Source organism: Vipera ursinii (genome assembly GCF_947247035.1).
Source record: "Vipera ursinii genome assembly, chromosome: 6".
Lineage (NCBI taxonomy): Eukaryota > Metazoa > Chordata > Lepidosauria > Squamata > Viperidae > Vipera > Vipera ursinii.
In genome coordinates, this window is record NC_139515.1 from 55872259 (window position 1) to 55891589 (window position 19331).

Below are 19331 nucleotides of genomic sequence, written 5' to 3' on the forward strand. Positions count from 1 at the left end.
TTGACATTCTCAGAGCCCTAGCAACAGCTATACACTTATTTTGTTATGTTTTTGTTTTTAAACAAACAGGTTGAAACTACAGTTCCATTTCCTGTACATGATCCAGTAATATCAGAGAATACTCCCATAGCTGTAGTGGCTTCAAGCAACGAGACTCTAGTAAATATATTGAATTTTCATTAGGTGGTATTCTTCATTTTCTTCTCATGGAAGAATTTTGAATAAACCTTTATTTCTTGGGGAAGAGAAGTTTTTTAAATAAAACATTGGGCTGTTGTTCATCAGTCTAATGCAAACCAAGAGCAACTAAATGGCAGGAGGAACAATATTCAGTTACGGTGGATCTTCTGAAAGTTTTTTTCCCTGTGTGTCAAAATCTGTCTTTATGTATATGTTACGGGGTAATATAAATAGTAAAAGCAACTTCTCATTTTAAAAAAAAACCCCTGTATTCTCTTTTAGGATAGTAAGCTGCTTGGCTTGGTTAAGATTTTTGTTGTAATTTCCTCTGTTAATTCTGAGTCTGAACAATTTGAATTTCAGCAGGTTGTCAATAGGGTACCTGGAAATACCAAGCATGCTGATCCTATACTGTCAATCAGTGACTTCTCAGAATTGCCAAGAAGAACACCAAAGAAACCATTGATGACAGCTGAAGTAAATGAATTAAATATAGATTGGTGGATAGAAAGGGGAGGAGGGTGAACTTATCTTTAATTAAAACTATGGTAGTAGATATATTTTAGGTCTTTTCTAGCCTCAGATTCCTTCTCAGGACTTTTTTTTTGCATGTATTGGGTATATACTGATTTGGAATATCTAAACTTTTAATAATCTGTTACCAGATCAACTACCTAGAATACCTAGAAAAATCTAAAGTAATTCAGTTCTATTTTGTAAGGAAATTTATCTCTGCCATGTGTGCTATTAAAATAATTGAATGTACCAGTGCAAAACTATTGCACATTGTGTTTAAAATGGTTCTTTCAGTACTTTTTTCAGAGAGAGAATAAAAATGAAACTATTCATCATCCTAATCACCAGTATCTGATCAATTAGAAGTGGTGAAAATAACTTCCTTAGGTTTTTATTACATTAATCTTTATAAAATAGCATTATTCTTCATCTTGAAGGAACAAAGGATATTACTGAAGACATCTGGATTTATAATTAATAGATAAATGTAACCAAATTTTGATCAACAGCTAAACCCCATGAAGGAGTCTTCTTAAATTTTTATGGGTTTACTATTCAAAATGACACCGGAACATGGCTACATTCTGCCTCTCTCCCTTATTTTCTTTAGTACAGCTTCTAATGAAATTTGATAAGATTATCATTTTTCCATTTTCTAACTACAGGTCATCGAGAAAATGTCTACAGAGATATTAGAAAGAGATATTCTTAAAGAAATGTTTCCATATGAAGCATCAACACCTACAGGAATTAGGTACCTATAGCTATTTTTTTGTTTTGTTTCTTGGGATGCATGAATTTTCAGATTTTGGCCTTTTTTGGACTAGACCTAAGGCATTGGACTTGACAAGGCAATATTTTGTATTTCACTGTCTTTATCAAGTGTTGAAAATAAGTGTTACACAATATTGTGCTAGTTTGCAAGTTTCCTGCTTTTGAGTGGCATCCTAAAAAGCTTGATTTTTCAGTGTTCTGTATATAGACACTCTTAAAATTTCTTTATATGGTAAAAAAAACTGAAGAAGCAAAATAAGTGTTGTATTTTCAGTTTCCAAAACCAAGATTCATTTTAAATATCAAAATGTTTATTTTATTTGGAAAATGTATATGGATGCCCTTCTTAAATATATAATTCTAGGCTACTAACAACTAGTTTACATAAATACATAAAGAGCCTCTATAAAAGAATCCAATAAAAAAGGATAGCAAATTATCAGCTATGTATATTGGGCTCCTTTAACCCTAACCCAAAATCTGACTTTAACTGCGCATTATAAATTAATACTGAGAGGACAGGTGCACACATGTACAAAACTTGTTATTAATGTTAATTTTAACATTAATGTTGATGTTGCAGAGGTCTCTCAAGATCTGGCTATGTCATCAGGGCTGGGCATCCCAGGAGACTGGTGAAATCCTAAAATGGCCCTGCTATTATGGTTAATGCTTATTTTTGTACCTTACTGTTTTTTAAAAAAATTTTTTACAATGATTGTTTTTAGATATTTATTGTTGTACATTGCCTAAAATCACTTTTGAGAAATGGGTGGCAAATAAATGTTAATAAACAAATTACTGAAAGGCAGCTTTTGGAGAACAAATAGAAGAGGACTATAATGCTAAAATAAAGATAAGGTTTTTCATGTTGGAATATTGTATATAATAATCTACAGCAGGATTATTGCCTTCCTGTTCATGCAGTAGTTTTAATGAGTCACTGACAGGTACTATACTCACATTGTTATGCATTTCAAAATATATCCAAGTATTGCATAGCCTTTCTACTTTACTATATTGAGTCCAAATTTTTCCCATACACATTAGAACTTTTGAAATATAGGAGGTATTCTAGGACATTTTTATGTTAATCTTAAACATATTACTTAATTTATAGTGCAAGCTGCCGTAGACCAATCAAAGGTGCTGCTGGGCGACCTATAGAGTTCAGTGATTACCGGCTGGAAGAAACATATTCATCAAAATATATTCCTAAATATGTTGCCTCAGCAGAAGTCCAAAAAGAAAAAACAACTAAAAAACACTCCATTCCTTTGTGGATAAAAGTTTTGCTCTTTTTCGTTGTTGCAATCTTCTTGGGTTTCGTCTATCAATCAATGGAAAGCAACCAAGGAAATCCATTCTCCAAATTCCTTACAGCCGAGAGTCCACGGAAAACAACAAATTGAGTTTTTCTTTCTGTGGCACACACAACTGGATCTCCCATTTTTAATTATAGAGATGTCTTCATCCTTCATCTTGAAACTGAAAAAGGAATAAAATAGGACAGTAAATGGGCATCAACTACTTTCAAAATCAGGAGATCACTGTGCCATAAGTAGTATCTAGATTTCTTTGGAACTACTTGTAGGATTTATTTTTTTAATGTGGACTTCATTATGTTCATTTGAGATTGTATATTTGATTTTATAAACTTGGAAGCTCAAAATGGGCAGAAGTGATAGTAAAATGTGAAGATACATGTTTAAATGTTTTTACTTCAGACTAAGATACTTTACTGAAATTTTGTTTACTGCGTATGTTATTTGGGGTGGAAAGAAATTGATAAATGGAAATGCATTTTTAATGCATTTCGTGAAAACTGCAGCTAAATTTAATGTAGTTTCAAGGGGCTTTGGCATTTTTCTGTAGAATATTGTAATCTCAATAAATGTAAAATTGTATACATCTGTGTTAGTTTTGATTGTAGTAATTATACTTGAGCTTATCCTTAATTTCTAATCATACTTACCTATTTTAGTGTTTAATCCTATAATTCCTGATCTAATTGACTATTGTTGTTTAGAACAATATTATTAGTATAGTTTTTTGAAATAAAGCTTACATAAAATAAATTGGTTTACTTATTTTTACTTAACTAAACGTGAAATCATTTTTATCTACAGACTTATTTCAAGAGTCATGTTACCATAGCCTGAATTACATTTTTAGATTTCATATTTTTCTATGGTATTTTATTTAAAACACTGATATTCCAAAACCTATAATTCCTATGGTATATAAAGGCTATTTGCTATACACAAATGGTGTGATGAACAAAAGTTAGACATATTGCCCACCAATGCAGTTATTTTGGTCCACCATGACTTGTCCCAAATTGTTTTTTTCAATGACATAACATTCATTTTATTGTGGATTATTACATATCAAATGAATGTATCAATTTACAACATATTCTATACAAAACTGCAATAAAGTTATTTTAAACCATAACTCACTCTCCTCTGACTTGGTGTTCATGCACTCAGTTCTTCTTTAATTTTTACATAGAAACTCTTGCCTTAAAATGTATTTAGCCTACAAGTAAGCCTTAATTTTAAAATCTCATTGATCAAATGTGTGTCTTGGTAAATTCATGGAGAAAACCATGTAATATTCTTGGCAGTAAAACAGAAATTGTTTGGCATTATCTTCTATCAGCAACCTACAGCTGTGAAGTTTCTTGGTTGTTTTCCATCCAGTCACAAGCCTACACTGGCCCTGCTTTGCTCTGAAATACAGGGTTTCTAGAAAATGCCATCTACCTAGGTATTATGGATACCTAGCCAGTATTAATTCCAGTCATATGAAAACTCCAGATACACAATATTACATCCATAGTGTAAGGTTTCCCACTTAGCCTCACAATTGTCCCAGCGTTACTCAGGAATTTTAAAGAACCAAAAGAAACTCCTGAGCCGAGGTTTCAGCAAGCAAACAACTTTTATTTTGATCAAAACAGAGTTGGGTGACCTTATTCCTCTTTGTGGCTGGTAGAGGAATGAAGGCAACAACCGGGAAAGGTGCCTTCCACCTTTTATACCTTTACAGAACAAAAAGATCAGGTCTTTGTACCAGGCGTAAGATAGCACAAAAAACAATTCTAACTCATACACAGCAACCCAGGCTCCATCCGTAACTCCTTTCCCCCCTCCCCTTACTGTGCTGTTTTCATGTAAGTAATCTCTATATAGAACATGAGACATTTGCTTTTATGTAAATAATTTCCCAATATAAGGCACCTACAAAGCTGCTTGCAAATGAACAGTTATATATAAAATGATTACAAAATATCACTACTAATATCAAGCTTAAGCATAATAAAATCCCTTCAATAGTATACCATTTAATTTCCATATGACATCTGAAGTCCAAGTGCTGCAAATATTTCTCATACTAATATCTGAAAATTGTACTTTGTAATTGCTTTGTACCTGTCCAGTTTGTTCTTGCCGCCTTTTATTTATCACCTGTTACGAATAGTACTTTTCTTGTTTTATTTGTGACCCACCCAGTCATTGGGAGTCAGGTGGCATACAAATTTGATAAATAATATTTCAACATGCAATAAAGCTTTACCAAAGTATTTCTAGTTTTTAAAGTGATCATTGATGCTGGTCCAATTAACATCCGAGGACTATGAGACAACTGGGAATATTAGCCTTTAATGGAACTCCTTTGAGAGGTTCCCATTATGAAAATGCACAGATGTAGGTATTAGTACTGATTTGTCTAGAACTGCAAAAAAAGGTTCTCGGTAAGGCTTAGGGTACTAAACTGATGGTTTGAACATTTTCTTTGTCTTATTGGTCTTTATTAGAATTTTCTATTATAATCTGGATATGATCATTGGATTTTTCCCCCATGTGTCTTAAGAGAACAAAATGTCACAATTCCAGGATTTTGAGTTGTACACTATTGATTATTTTAGATGTGCTTAGGTGATGTACTAAAACATGATCCAATATCATCATCATCATCATCTACTTGCTCTAATACACTATTCTTCTGAAAAGAATATAATCATTTGGGACTTTATAGTTTTTCCAAACTCAACTAACGTAATGTTTTGATTTAGTATTTGATTAGAAGGTTCCTGTTTCTTATCCTTAACATCTTCCAGTAATTGAACAGACTGGTGGGAATATTTTTTTTCCTCTACATTGCCAAAAAATGAAAATTGGGTTTCAGGTGGATTGTTCCACTTTGAGGTTTCAAAAATATATCAAATAGATCTATACAAGCTCATTGTTTTCCACTGCAGTCACAGATCTGAAGCATCTGAGTAATTTTAGTTTTCAAAAATCATCTTTCCATGCAGAGATGAGCATAGCATATTCAAGAAAATTCCACTGCATAAAAAATAGAGAAATTACTGATTATGATGGTATTCTTCCAAGTAATTCAATAATTTCCCCTTTTAAAATCAAGAAATAATAATTGAACAATTGCTTTAAAAATCTCAATTTCCTCTGAATAATTGGAAAACTATGCAACTTTAATTTTTGTACTATCAAAAACAATGTTATACTTTCTTAAGCAGAATTAAATATTCCACATATATCATATTTTCCTAAGTACTGAATCTAATACATCTAAAATATTTCAAACTATTGCTAAGTCCTTAACCAAGAAACACTTGGCTATGTGAATTAGAACATGTCAGATGACAACAACCTGAAATTAGATCCCTTATAAGAACAATGCACAGATGTTAACTTACTCTCCCACTGAGAGCCAGGCTTTTACTTAGTTATTACAATACATATAGGAAGAATAGATGTATAATTTGAAACATCCTGAATATCTAGACAGAGTCAATGGGGCTGGTTTAGCATGAAATATTCCAGAATATTTACAAACTATTTGCTATGAAATCAAAACGATCAGACTTTTGAATTGAAAAGAAAGTGTGTTAATGACAGATACTGTAACTTCAACAGCTATGGAATTAGGCAGATGTAATGACAAAAGAATGGCAGTAAATAGCCATCTATTTTTTTCAAAAGGTGGTAAGGCAATCATTGCTTTCAAGTCTTGTAAAGTAATAAGGATAATTTGGATATACTGTTTAATTTCAGATAATTATAACATTTCCTTGTTTGGCAGTGTTAAATTTTTTCCTTGTAAAAAAACAAAATAAAGAGATGCTTACTTCATATCTTCATGCAAAGTTGGTTGGACTTAACTGTAGGAACATGTATGGCTATCACATTTATGCATATAGTTTCATATAGTTCCATTTTTCCCATATTGTGTGACAGATTTTACATTTAGATAGCAATTCTTTCCTTCAACAGTATTAGTACTATTTGACACAAACTAGTTCTTCAACCAGCATTTATTGAAACCAATTTACTAAAATAGCTGGTACAAAATATTCTATTAAAACCTTAAGAGAAGTTATAGAAATCCATGTTGAACTAGCTAGAGTTATGTAAGCTGCTAAGAAGAGTCACATATATCTTTGAATATCTGTAGGCCTCAAAGACGAGTAATGATATCCTAAAGATGCAAAAAAACTAGAACCCATCTGAGCCCCAAAGATGGAAGAGTGGAATTCTCAAAACTTTCCTAGATGACTGTTCTCTGCCTCCTGCTTGGAGGTATTGGCTTGAAAAATCCTGCTGCAGTTTAATTTTATATGAATCTTTGTTTTGCTAGCCATTTGACAACTGCAAATATAAAAGCAAAGAGAAAGTGTGTTAAGAAGTAAAACAGGCTAGTCTATTTTAAGCTGAAAGATAACTACTTATCAGGCAGTTGTTTGTCAAAAATAGCAAATGCTACAGCATCCCATTAAGCTGAATGTCATCTAGAACTGTCCAAGATAGGCATGGTACTGCAGTCTGAGCTACAAACATGGAATTCTGCATGACAATTATAGTCCACATAGTAATTAAGGCTGTAGTCACTAAGTTGATCTTTTAATACACCATTTTCAAAACATTGCCGGCTTCATAACAAATCTCTGTATGGTAGTTGGAAGCATTATGGATATTGCCATGATCTATCTCCACATACCTACATCAATCAAGAGATTTTATATTCACATATACATATAGGAACATATGTACATTCTGCTATTCTCTTTCAGGGTAATTAACATGAATAACACAAAAGTGCAAATGAACCTAAGGGCAAGAAATACATCCAAATAAGAGTTTACAGCAATGTAATTTATCATTCACTCTACCTGTCCATATCTTTCCACCTTCAAAATATGGTTTCTTAACATCTATGCACAAATTCATGCATTGCTTTTGTACTTTACTGTATAGTACACTTCTAAATTTCATCTAGTCGTGACTTTCTGCAATACTCCTCCTCTGAACCCATTTACCTTTCATTTCTATATTTATTTTGCAATTCAATCTTTATTTCTGTTCAACCAAACCACAACGTATTTCATTTATACAGTTTTCATCATTATGCTCAATATGCATTAAATCAACATTCATTTATTCTTGAGTCTATTTTACCATGGCATTCGATTTATTTCTTTTGGGTGGGTAATCTAAAATCATATTCACATTCTAAGACATCTGGAAACTTAATAATTCAAATCCTCCCCAAGGGCCTAAGAATTATGGTTGGTTGCACAATCAGCCAGATGTTTAGACTGGATTTGGTATTTTTATCCACCTATCGAGTCCTCCCCAAAGAGGTGTTAAAGGTATTGTTGCAGGATATAAATTATTCCAAATAAATCTGTCTTGCAATTGACTGCTGGGGATTTTTGTGAATGTTGACAGTGTTCAAGTGATGCTCCAGATGTGTTGTGATTGCACACCTATCATTATTGGTACTATCTTTGCTTTCTTCTGCAAGAGTCATTCTATTTGCAGGTCTTTATATTTTGTGATTTTCTTCATTTCTTTCTTTTCTATGCTGTTATCTCTAGGTACTGACACATCCACTATCCAGACTATTTTGATTATTATTGTATTACCTTTATATGCTGCCCAGTTTCCAGTGACTCTTGACATATCTGTTACTTTAACAAAATAGAAATACATAGCCATTTTTCTTTCAACAACTTTCTGTATAATACACCACATACTATTGTTAGACACAAAAATAGACAAATTGAAATCCACTCTGAGTTACAAATAGAAAAGAAGTTTATTAGACTTCACAACCAAGTCTAAAAAGTAACGGTTTGCAAAGCATGGTGGATTCAGGAAGGTAAACAATGCAATATAGCCAAGCACTGAACCACACCCCCAAATTCCAAATTATTATTATACATCCTGTCGCGATGCCCCATTCCCTCCCCCCTGGCCCCATTGGCTTAGGCTTTGGAGGTTACAATCTATCAGAAGCGCCTAAACAGAATATATTATCTCTGCCCCTGTTTGCTTACATTATACTAATAAGATCCCTCCCCTACTATCAATTCTAAAGGAGAGATGTCTCCCATCTTCAACACCTGCCAGGGGTACCAGGCACCAGAAGGTACTTAAAAACAATTCCTAGATGGTGACTCACACTGGGCCCCATGGTAACTCCTGTTCTCCCCCTCCCTCCACTTGAGGCTTGCATTTTTCCCCATATACTCAAAGCATCTACTCCGGCAATTGATTATAAAATGATTATTATAAAATATAAAATATGATTACATGATAATACTAAAAGCATATATATTTTTATTTTTAAATTTATTTATTATTTATTTATTTTATTTTAATTCCATTTATATCCCGCCCTTTTCCAAAGACTCAGGACGGCTTACAAGCTTAGCAGTACTTCCAGTTATTTTCCACACTATCCTATCCTTCTACAAGCATTTTGCATCTTAATATGCCCCAATTTTTCTTTGTTTTAAAAGCAAAGTTCATTGTTTATAAAATTCACTGGCTTACTCTAGATTTTTAAAACAATTATGTATAACTTGTAATATTCACCCCATTTTCTTTACTAAATATAAGTACCTTGTTCTTTGATGCATCCATGTTCAGATTATATAGTCTGCCACTGGAATTTATCTTGAGTTTTCAACATGACATTGCCTGCGTATGAAAATATATGTAGCTATGTTTCCAACCAACACATTGTACAATCTACTATTTTAATGCAAATAATTCACTAAGCATTCCATTTATTTTCATCATATACCACTTTTATCACATTCGCAACCAACCTTCCAATTCCATATTCAATCAAGCCTTTTCACTTTATTATTTTTCTAAAACAGCAAGGGTAAAACAAAATTACATGAATGATCATACAAAATTTTATTGTACAATCCACTTAAAAGAATTGTCAGTTTGAGTGTTCAAAGCAATTTGAAGAAAAAGGCAGAGTTTGCAAATACAGAGTTCAAAATTTGAACCCAAAAGGTAAGTTTTAGTCACATAAACAAATTTTATGACTTAGGTCAGGGGTAGGCAACCTTAGCTCTTTTATAACTCGTGGACTTCAACTCCCAGAATTCCTGAGCTAGCCATGCTGGCTCAGGAATTCTGGGAGTTGAAGTCCACGAGTCATAAAAGAGCCAAGGTTGCCTATCCCTGACTTAGGTTTATCCTATTTTCAAGGTACTGTACTTATAAAGCACAGTTGTATCCATGCCACCTTGACTGCTATGTACATAAACACAAGCTGTAAAGTTGATGTGTACATTACAGCAATATATTTAACGTGGGGGCAGTGTATGTGTACTGCATCTACATATGGTTATATTAGTCCTATATGTGAAATAAAGGCTGACACAATATTCTGTGTTCATAAAGGAATATACTGTATCTGATACTAGAGTTACTGTAGTGACTTTACAGTCCCCTTAATTCGCTATATTCACTTTTTTGAACAGATGTATGTCTCCTTTAAACCTTCTCGATACTGCGGCAGTCAGGGATTTCCTCCGACTCAAGTTGTGATGTCCTAGGAATTTTGCATCACCTTCGCTCCGCCTCAGTTTTGGTTCCACCTTCTTCAAGTTCATCTTCCGGTAGGAAGGAACCGCCACTAGAGCGGCAGTTTCCCCATCTTTAGCGTCGGGCGGCCGCACCATCGTCCCAATGACTTTGTCCCTGCCTGAGGTTATTGGTACCGGCGGACCAGTGGAGAAAGTGAGTTTGTGGCAGGCGTCGGACCAGGATTGGTCCTTCGAGTCACGGTTGAGCCGAAGGCCAACCGCCGACCTTTTGTAAGTCTGGGTCAAATTCTAAATGACGTCCAAAGCAACCCCACCAGTAATCTTACTTCTCCATATAGTCTGGGCGGGATGAACCGAAAGCAAAATGGATTTCCGAGGCGGGGGAATTCTTGAGACAGGGAAATGACGTACATTCCAGGGCCTTGCTGCCCAATCACAGCGCGAGTTTCCGGACGGTTGCCCCGCCCGTTGCGTCAGAGAGGGACAAAGTCATTGAGGAAGGTTGATTTTCGGCCTTTTAGAAGACTCGCCCGTCGGGAGTGGGCCCGTTAGTTACGGGTGTTCCGCCATTTTAGGAGGTAAACTGCTGAGGGGGTTATCAGGGGGCCTAATATCCCACTATGGCGAGTGACAATTTGCCCATGGCAGAGCCAGAGTGAATGTACTGTATGAGAAGATTTGCTACTAACGACGGCTATATATATATTTTCTTTTGAAGTTTCCTGCCGCCATGTTTTCGACTATTGCGCCGCTTGTGCGGCTCAATCCATTTCACGCTCCTCAGCTCGAGTTGCACCAGAACAGTTGCGGCCCGAGAAAGCGCCCGATTGAATCAGAACAGGTCTCCTGCGCTCGTCGGAGCCTGGCAGCCGCTTCTGCAGAAGGTAAGGCGTGGGTGGTCGGGAAAGGGTATTCCTTCCTGGGAAGGGTCTGAGCCTCTCCTTGTCCCTGTTCCTTCAGGTGGCACGGTGTTAGTAGGGGAATCCAAGTGCAGTCTCCTTGAGGACAAGTAAGGTCACCGAGCCCTTGATAATTTCAGGAAACCTAATCTAAATCCAATTGCTTTGCCTTTCTGACGTTGAAGGCCTGGGTGGATCTTTTAGGATCCCGACCCTGGTTTAGAACTATTGATCAGAGTCCTTGAGAGTGACCTCTTTAAATTCAGCAGGAAATTATGAGGTTTCATAATTTTCAAAGGATGCTACTCCCCAAAAAATTCCTAGGTGGAAGACAATGATTTGTTTCTATTGTAACTAGTTAGCAGAGTTTTTCTAATGCTGAGAATGTGATTTTGAAGGTCACAATGAAATTGATAATGGTAGTGATAAAAATGATATTAAGTTGTGAGGAGGGGTTGAAAAAAGTGCTACATTTGTTCATAATATATGTTTTACAACAGGGGTCTTCAAACTTGGCCCTTTTATGACTTGTGGACTTCAACTCCTAGAATTCCTCATGCTGGCTGAGGAATTCTGGGAGTTGAAGTCCACAAGTCATAAAAGGGCCAAGTTTGAATACCCCTGTTTTACAATAAGCAATACATATTACATTATTAAACCACTAAAATAATATTTTAAAATGCTTATTTTAGCAAATGCCAAGTTTCATTTACACTAATGACTACAGTATTAGATTATTACATTTCAAAGATCATCCACCTTACTTTAAAGCAAAACTGTTGAATCGTTCAGCGACCCTCACGTGAGAACCTTTGTCAGATGCATGAGGCATTCGTTTCAGTTGGTATTTGTACTTTAAAAAAAATATACATGCTGCATAAAAACTAATGTATAACGTAAAATAATCTTGCTGATGGCTTGTCACAGTGAATGTTCATAGCAGTGCTAATTTGGTTTCTTAACTATTTTGCTTTATAGAAATTTCACAGTCCATACCACCTTGTTCAAAACCCTGTCTTGGTTTACATATCCATTCATGAATTATATCCCTCTTGATTGAGAATAAAGATTCATCCTTTGAGATTAAAAAATATTCAACCTAAAAAGAAACAGATGTTTTAGGATTGTCCTGTAGATCTATTAGTTCAGGAGTCTTCAAACTTGGCCCTTTTATGACTTGTGGACTTCAACTCCCAGAATTCCTCAGCCAGCATGGCTGGTTGAGAAATTCTGGGAAGTGAAGTCCACAAGTCATAAAAGGGCCAAGTTTGAAGAACACTGTATTAGTTGAAATCAGTTATGCCCCCACCTCCTTCCATTACTCTTCTCTGCAGCCCTCCTTCCTGTAACATTTTTTAAGAAGCAGGACAAGAAAAGAAGGGGAAAACTGCATCTTATTCATTCTACTTTTTATTTTATAATATATATTTTTTATTTTGAAACAAGTTGATTTGTATCTCGGTTTTTGTTCAAGAATCACATTATATTCGTGGTACCTTTTCCCATTTCTCCCCACAATGACTTTATAGATGGGTTAGCTGGGAGAGAATTAAAGGCCCAAAGTCATAAGTAAATTTTTGTGTCTGAGAGCACATTGGAGCTTGGATCTCTTCAGCATCAGTGCAGCATTTTTACCACTACAGTAACCTGTTGTTGCTTCTGCATAACATCTCATACATACCTATTATTCTTTTTCAGAATGTAGGGATTATTACTTATAGAGGGATATGGATATGGCTGTTGACCATACTCAAATAGTTATACTCGTAAATATTCATGTTCAGTGGGTCACTACTGCATGTAACTCAGAACTTGCTGAAGACTACTATTGCAAAATCAAGCTATATTCAAATAATTGCAGAGATGATAGTTGTTCACTTGATGCTCAGAGTACCTATGAATATAGGTATACTTAAGGAATTAAAAAAATGGTGTTCTTACACCAGAATCAGATCTCAAGATCTGCAAGGCTGTTTTATATATCAAACAAATACCTCACTTAATATAATTGGATTTTAATTAAATCTAATTTTAGATTAATCTATTTTAATCTAATTGGATATTGTCCTAATCTTAGTGTTTTCTGGTATGGGGAATACAATAGAAAAGTACTGCATTAAAATAAATGGATTATTTTTTCATGAATGATAGTTATGGTTATATTTTAAATTGTATTCACTTGTTGAACATTATTTGATATTTTCCTTGAAAACTTTTTCTCTTTTTAAGCAGAAGAATATAGCTGTGCATATGGCTCTGGCAGATTCTTCATTCTTTGTGGTCTTGGTGGAATTATTAGTTGTGGAACTACACATACAGCATTGGTTCCCTTAGATCTTGTTAAATGCCGAATTCAGGTTGGATTTGCATGTCAGATGAAATGAATTATATAGCATGCTAAAGTGTGAGGTCTTACTAATATAATGAAAATGTATATTTCACTGAAATTTCAGCCTTGCATGTGTTTTCCGTAACAGCATGGTGTGTCTTTTCTTTACTACAGAAGAATATAGTTGTGAATATGGATCACTCAAGTTTTATGCTCTCTGTGGCTTTGGTGGAGTGTTAAGTTGTGGTCTGACACATACAGCAGTCGTACCTTTGGATTTAGTGAAATGTCGCATTCAGGTTTGTATATTGCCAAATTTTAGAATATTAACTTTCTTCTGGAATAAGATACTGAATTCCATTAGGACACTTCTTCTTTTAATTCTGATAAATGTAATTAAGGCACACTAGGAAATAATGTAATAATCAATTACATAATAGTCATTTTAAACATACTGTACATTAAAAAATATTTCTCATAATCTGAATTGAATCAAATTTGCAATATGTAGTTTTTTGAAAAGACGTAATAATATCCCTATTTGTTCCTGATAGGTTCATAAATAGTTGAAAATGTTATCAATCATTTGAATATATGCTTCCACGTTAAACACTGCAGCTGTAACTGAAATGCAGTTTAAAGGATAATCATCTTATGAAAATAATATTTCTGAGCTGCCCAGAGTTGGTTGAAATGGGGTGGGAATCAAAATTTGCCAATTTTGAGGTGGTAAGAAAGACGAATTCTATAATAATCATGCCAATGCTAAAATTAGGATAAATTTTAGTTCTTAAAAATGATGTGGTTGTATAATATTACATTAAATGATAACTACAGCTGATTAGAAATCTTACAAGAATTTAATTTTGCAAAATTTATTCAACTTATGTTTTTCTAAAGCACCTAAATATATTGAGGAATCTTTTTACAACTTTGTGATCCAAACATATTGCAGAAAATGTAATCCTGCTTGTACTGAAGTCAGAAAAGCCAGAAAGTAAGAGCAAAGTGAAATGGAACAAGTCAGTAGTGGGCGCATGAGGTAGGAAGGTAGGAACAGAAAGATTGAATACTACAATACTATGTTTTCTTAATAAAATATTTTTAGGATTATTGAACAGTTACCTTTATCACACTTAGGTAAACCAAGAATAACTGCTAAGAAATTTACATTGTTTCATGGCATTTAAGAATTTATGCAGTTTTCCTAAATATCAGGAATATTTTCTTTTATTCCATCCAGACCTATTTTTAACACTATTTCTATTAAAAATACTATATTCTTTCATTAATACAAGTTTAGTATGTATGTAGTCCTTAAAAGAATAAAAAATTCTTAAAAGATTAGACCTATTTCTAATCAGATATTCAGCAAATAATCACTATTGCCATTAATTCCTAGGTCTTGAAATGGACCAGTTAGTTTTCTGTGCTCTTACATTGTTCCTACCCATCCAGTCATGTCATGCGATGAATCATTGGTTCCACAGATTGCATTTATTCTGAATGTTGTCATTTCTCTCCCCAAAATCATTCCTAGTTATTTTATTATCAATTAATAGAGTGTAATATGCAGCTTTCACCAGTTAATAAAATATTTCCATGTATACTTCTGTCAACACTCTAGATAACATAAATTAACTTTTTATGCATAATAAAACAACTTCATGGATGTGTTAGTTCAGTAATACCAGGTTACTTTCATTAACATTTCTTTTAATTTCATACACAGAAAACCTACTTTTCAATGAAAGAAATTCATGCTTTTTATCGTAGCCTTTTGCATTACAAGTTGCAGTCTTCCATAGAACATGGGCTTATAAATATTGCCCATTAGTACTGGTCATAGTTTTGACTGAGATTTTCACATAAACTAGTCTAGTCTTTAAGACAGGTTTTTTAGTTAACATAATTACCTTCATGACATTTATCGGTCTCTGCTCATACTAAGAATACCAGTCAATTTTGGCCAGTATATACAAAACAAAGCCCAGTTTTACCTCAAGCAAGCTTACATTGTATATAAACAAGGATCTCAAATTTGGAAACTACCTTGCAAACCAACTGTTGCCCGCTGTGTGAATAACTAGAAGGTATTGCAGCATGCTGATAAAATAATTAGGTCACAAGTTAAATTTCTTACTTAAATTTTATATTTGGTATATTTTAGCAGCATCAAAACTTGGAAACTACTTTCTGCTAATACCTTCCACTTGGAAACTTTACTTTTGCTAACTAATACTTTTCACTTGGAAACTATTTTCTGCTAACACTTCACATAGTTTTTTCCCTTTCTTATTCTCTATTTTAACAGAGCCTTTACTTTCCTAATTTCTAAATTTATCTTGCAACTAAACATTACTGCTTGATTTTCCCCTTCATTCTAGTTTGTTAGCCACTTGAATACAGATTCTAACTGCTCTTTAATGAGGCTTCTATCATTTATATTTAAACTATATAAAGAGGTAGTGCTCTCTTAACAATGATAATTGAAAGCAGCAACACTGTCGCTAAACAGTGTGGTTGTAAAGTATGATGTCATATGACTGCACCAAGTTTTGGCAGTCCCAGTTGCTGTCTTTAGGCAAATCTTGCATAGTTGCAATGTCCCGCAATCATATGACAACCTCCTGCTAGCTTCTCCATTGACTTTGCTTTTTGAAAGTCAAAGATGGCAATCACGTGAACACAGAACACTTAGCAACATCAGGTTGCTAAGGGGCCCCGAATCAAAATCATGTGACCCAGGGACACTGCAATGACCACAGCTATGAGGACCAGTTGTAAGTACTCCTCATTCAGTGTTGTCATAATTTCAGTTGGTGAATGAGTGGTCATTTAACAAGGACTACCTATATGCAATCATTTATAATATTGTTTATTTTAACTTACTTTTAAAAAACTGTTTAGGTGGATCCCCAAAAGTACAAGAGTATCTTCAGTGGATTTTCAGTCACTCTCAAAGAAGATGGTGTTCGTGGCTTGGGAAAGGGATGGGCTCCAACTTTTATTGGCTATTCCATGCAAGGACTTTGCAAATTTGGTTTTTATGAAATTTTCAAAGTTATGTATGGCAACATTTTGGGAGAGGTAAGCTATTGTACTTCTTAACTTAGCTTTATTTTCTTCTGATTTATTCAGTAGTAGTTTTATGACTATTTCTAATTTGCTACGTTTTAGGAAAATGCATATTTGTGGCGTACATCATTGTATTTAGCTGCATCTGCCAGTGCAGAGTTCTTTGCTGATATTGCTCTGGCTCCAATGGAAGCTGCAAAAGTTCGCATTCAGACACAGCCTGGATATGCTAATACATTGAGGCAAGCACTCCCCAAAATGTTTGCAGAAGAAGGTATTTGGGCGTAAGTATTTGAAATTTCCTGCACAGGTCAATGTATATGAATTACTAAATCTCAAATTAAAGACATGTTCAGATTTATTGCAATAGTTCTGAAATAGCATGAGCCAACATGCTTCCTTAGATCCATCTTTGTTTGATGTCTCTTTGCTGAGTTCTGCTTATAGATTTTGTCATGAGTAGCTCCAGCTAAGAGGGATCAGCAACTTTACGGTTGTACAGTCAAAGATGCTTGAGTCATTGGCATGTAAGAATAATATACCTTCATTCTAGTCGTTTATATTCTGATAGAAATGGCTGTACTGTATGTCATTTTCTCCTATCAGAATTTGGCTGGAGTGTGGACATTTATCCAAGCAGCTAAATTGTTTTTGCAATTAAGGCCAGGAAAGACATCTATATTCATTTTTTCTACCTTTGTAAAAATTTAACACATAATTTTAATTTTATGGAGTTGCTGGATGGTATCTGATCTGCAACAGCGTACTAAAACTAGAATTTGACAGTTTTGGCATGATTTTGCTCACTGTATCTAAAGGCTTTGTGTTGATTGCTGGTTGCTGTTTATTCCTTTTTAATTCTGAATGCCAATGTATCCATCTCTAACTTTACACCTCTTCTCTTAGGAGGTTAATTGTAGGATAATAGAATTGAACAGTTTATTTTGTGATTCCCTTTAATAAAAGCTCAATAAATTTCCTAATTTCTGATTATTCTGCAGTTTCTACAAAGGAGTTGCTCCACTGTGGATGAGGCAGATTCCATACACTATGATGAAGTTTGCCTGCTTTGAAAGAACTGTGGAAGCTCTTTACAAATATGTTGTTCCCAAACCAAGAAGTGAATGTTCAAAAGCAGAACAGCTGGTTGTTACATTTGTAGCAGGCTATATTGGTAAGGAACATTTCTCAACTTTCAAAAAGAATGGTGGTGATGGTAGTAGTCGCAATAGAGAAACTTTTTTTAATATGATACAACAAAATGTGCTAATTTTCAGTTTGACTAATGGCTAATAATTTTAAATAAGATAAATACTTGTTGCAGTTACAGGGAAATTTAATCTTAATATATAAAGCTTCTGTAGCACCACTTATACATATCCATTGAATGAGGGGAGCTTGGACAGGCTGTGGCAAAACCATTGTGATTAAGACATTGCAGCAAACTGCAGTCATGCGATCACCATTTATTACTTTCCTTTCTGGCTTTCCACAAGCAAAGTCAAAGGGAAAACTGGCAGGGAAAGTTGCAAGTTGTTTCTGTAAATCATTCCATCCACTTTTTCTCCCAAGGAGCCCCACTATAGAATTAAAGAGAGATATGCCAGGAATTTTGTACTCACTAGGGTGAAGCTATCTGCAATCCCCAACCTGCACTCCTTAGTATCTGGCTACACCCACATAGCACTCCTCCATCTGCCTGATGCCTTGCCAGCCCCCCATTATTGCCAGTTCCTACCTATGCTGGCCCACCTGTATTCTTCAGTGTTACCTCGCTGGCCTGGTCAAACTTCACAGTACCTGGTCACGGTACCTGGAAACCCATCTGCACTCCTTACCTGGAAATCCTACCTCTTTCTGGTTAATGATCTGTGCAGTCGTATGGTGGCAAGACCATCCAGGACTGTTGGGATTGCCATTGCTAAGCAATGCAGTCAGATGACATTGTGCTTTACGACATTATATAGCAATGGCAATTCTGTTCCCAATTGGTGTCATAACCTAAGGGCTACCTGTAATCATGCACTAAGAAAAAATAAAATTAATTCTTTTCAGCTGGTGTCTTCTGTGCCATTGTCTCACATCCTGCTGATTCTGTGGTGTCTGTATTGAATAAAGAAAAAGGCAGTTCAGCTCTGGCAGTACTGAAAAGGCTGGGAATCAAGGGTAAGTATCAAAATAAAAGTATTTTTTAAAAGAGTTTCAATAAATGCTTTTGGTTACTAAACATGGTGTGTTTCTCCTCAGGAGTATGGAAGGGTCTGTTTGCCCGTATCATTATGATTGGTACCCTGACAGCACTACAGTGGTTTATCTATGACTCTGTGAAAGTTTATTTCAAGCTTCCTCGTCCACCTCCACCTGAGATGCCAGATTCCTTGAAGAAAAAGCTTGGTCTTACTGAGTAGATGAATGATGGACTGAATGGCTGATAATGAAACATTGTGAAACTTTATTCTCATGGCAGTATAGGACTTGCTTGACTCGGGCTGTCACTGATGGTCAAAATAAAGAATAACTAGAAAGACTTTGTTTCATAATTTTAAGTCTGACAGGAGGAAATACTGTCATCCTAATAAAGAGAAACAACATATTTATGAAAATGTTTTTTTATTTACCAAGTTTAACCCTCCTAAATCTGAAAGGGAGGGGAAAGTGCACATATTTTAAT

The 19331-nt window shown here is 34.8% G+C and overlaps 2 protein-coding genes across 11 annotated transcripts in view; both read left to right on the plus strand.

The window, feature by feature from the left end:
- TMPO (thymopoietin) overlaps positions 1-3377 on the plus strand; it is a 33864-nt gene extending 30487 nt beyond the window's left edge. For 2 of the 8 annotated variants that reach the window (XM_083365615.1, XM_083365617.1), the window contains 4 exons: positions 70-159; positions 547-657; positions 1362-1450; positions 2591-3377. In XM_083365615.1, coding sequence (XP_083221741.1) covers positions 70-159; positions 547-657; positions 1362-1450; positions 2591-2882 — 582 coding nt within the window. In that variant the 3' untranslated portion in view covers positions 2883-3377. Of the gene's footprint in view, positions 1-69; positions 160-543; positions 658-1361; positions 1451-2590 lie in introns of all 8 variants that reach the window. The other 6 variants (XM_083365614.1, XM_083365616.1, XM_083365618.1 and 3 more) reach the window with 4 other exon arrangements.
- A 7358-nt stretch (positions 3378-10735) lies between these two features.
- Positions 10736-19263, plus strand: SLC25A3 (solute carrier family 25 member 3). Of its 3 annotated transcripts, none has more exons than XM_083366059.1 (8): positions 10736-10932; positions 11073-11238; positions 13483-13610; positions 16493-16672; positions 16763-16944; positions 17662-17834; positions 18716-18826; positions 18908-19263. In XM_083366059.1, exons 2-8 carry the CDS (start codon positions 11085-11087, stop codon positions 19066-19068), a joined length of 1089 nt encoding a protein of 362 aa, XP_083222185.1. In that variant the 5' UTR covers positions 10736-10932; positions 11073-11084; the 3' UTR covers positions 19069-19263. The 3 variants fall into 3 exon arrangements, with proteins under 3 accessions (XP_083222185.1, XP_083222187.1, XP_083222186.1); XM_083366061.1 differs by having other exon boundaries at positions 13486-13610; XM_083366060.1 differs by lacking the exon at positions 13483-13610 and adding an exon at positions 13757-13881.
- The last annotated feature ends 68 nt before the right edge of the window (positions 19264-19331 follow it).

Excerpts from the sequence above, each read along its gene's own strand:
- SLC25A3 (XM_083366059.1), top strand. The coding sequence starts at position 11,085 with ATGTTTTCGACTATTGCGCCGCTTGTGCGGCTCAATCCATTTCACGCT. Across the intron at positions 16,673-16,762 it reads ATGGCAACATTTTGGGAGAG|GAAAATGCATATTTGTGGCG; the intron begins GTAAGCTATTGT and ends GCTACGTTTTAG. Across the intron at positions 18,827-18,907 it reads GAAAAGGCTGGGAATCAAGG|GAGTATGGAAGGGTCTGTTT; the intron begins GTAAGTATCAAA and ends GTTTCTCCTCAG.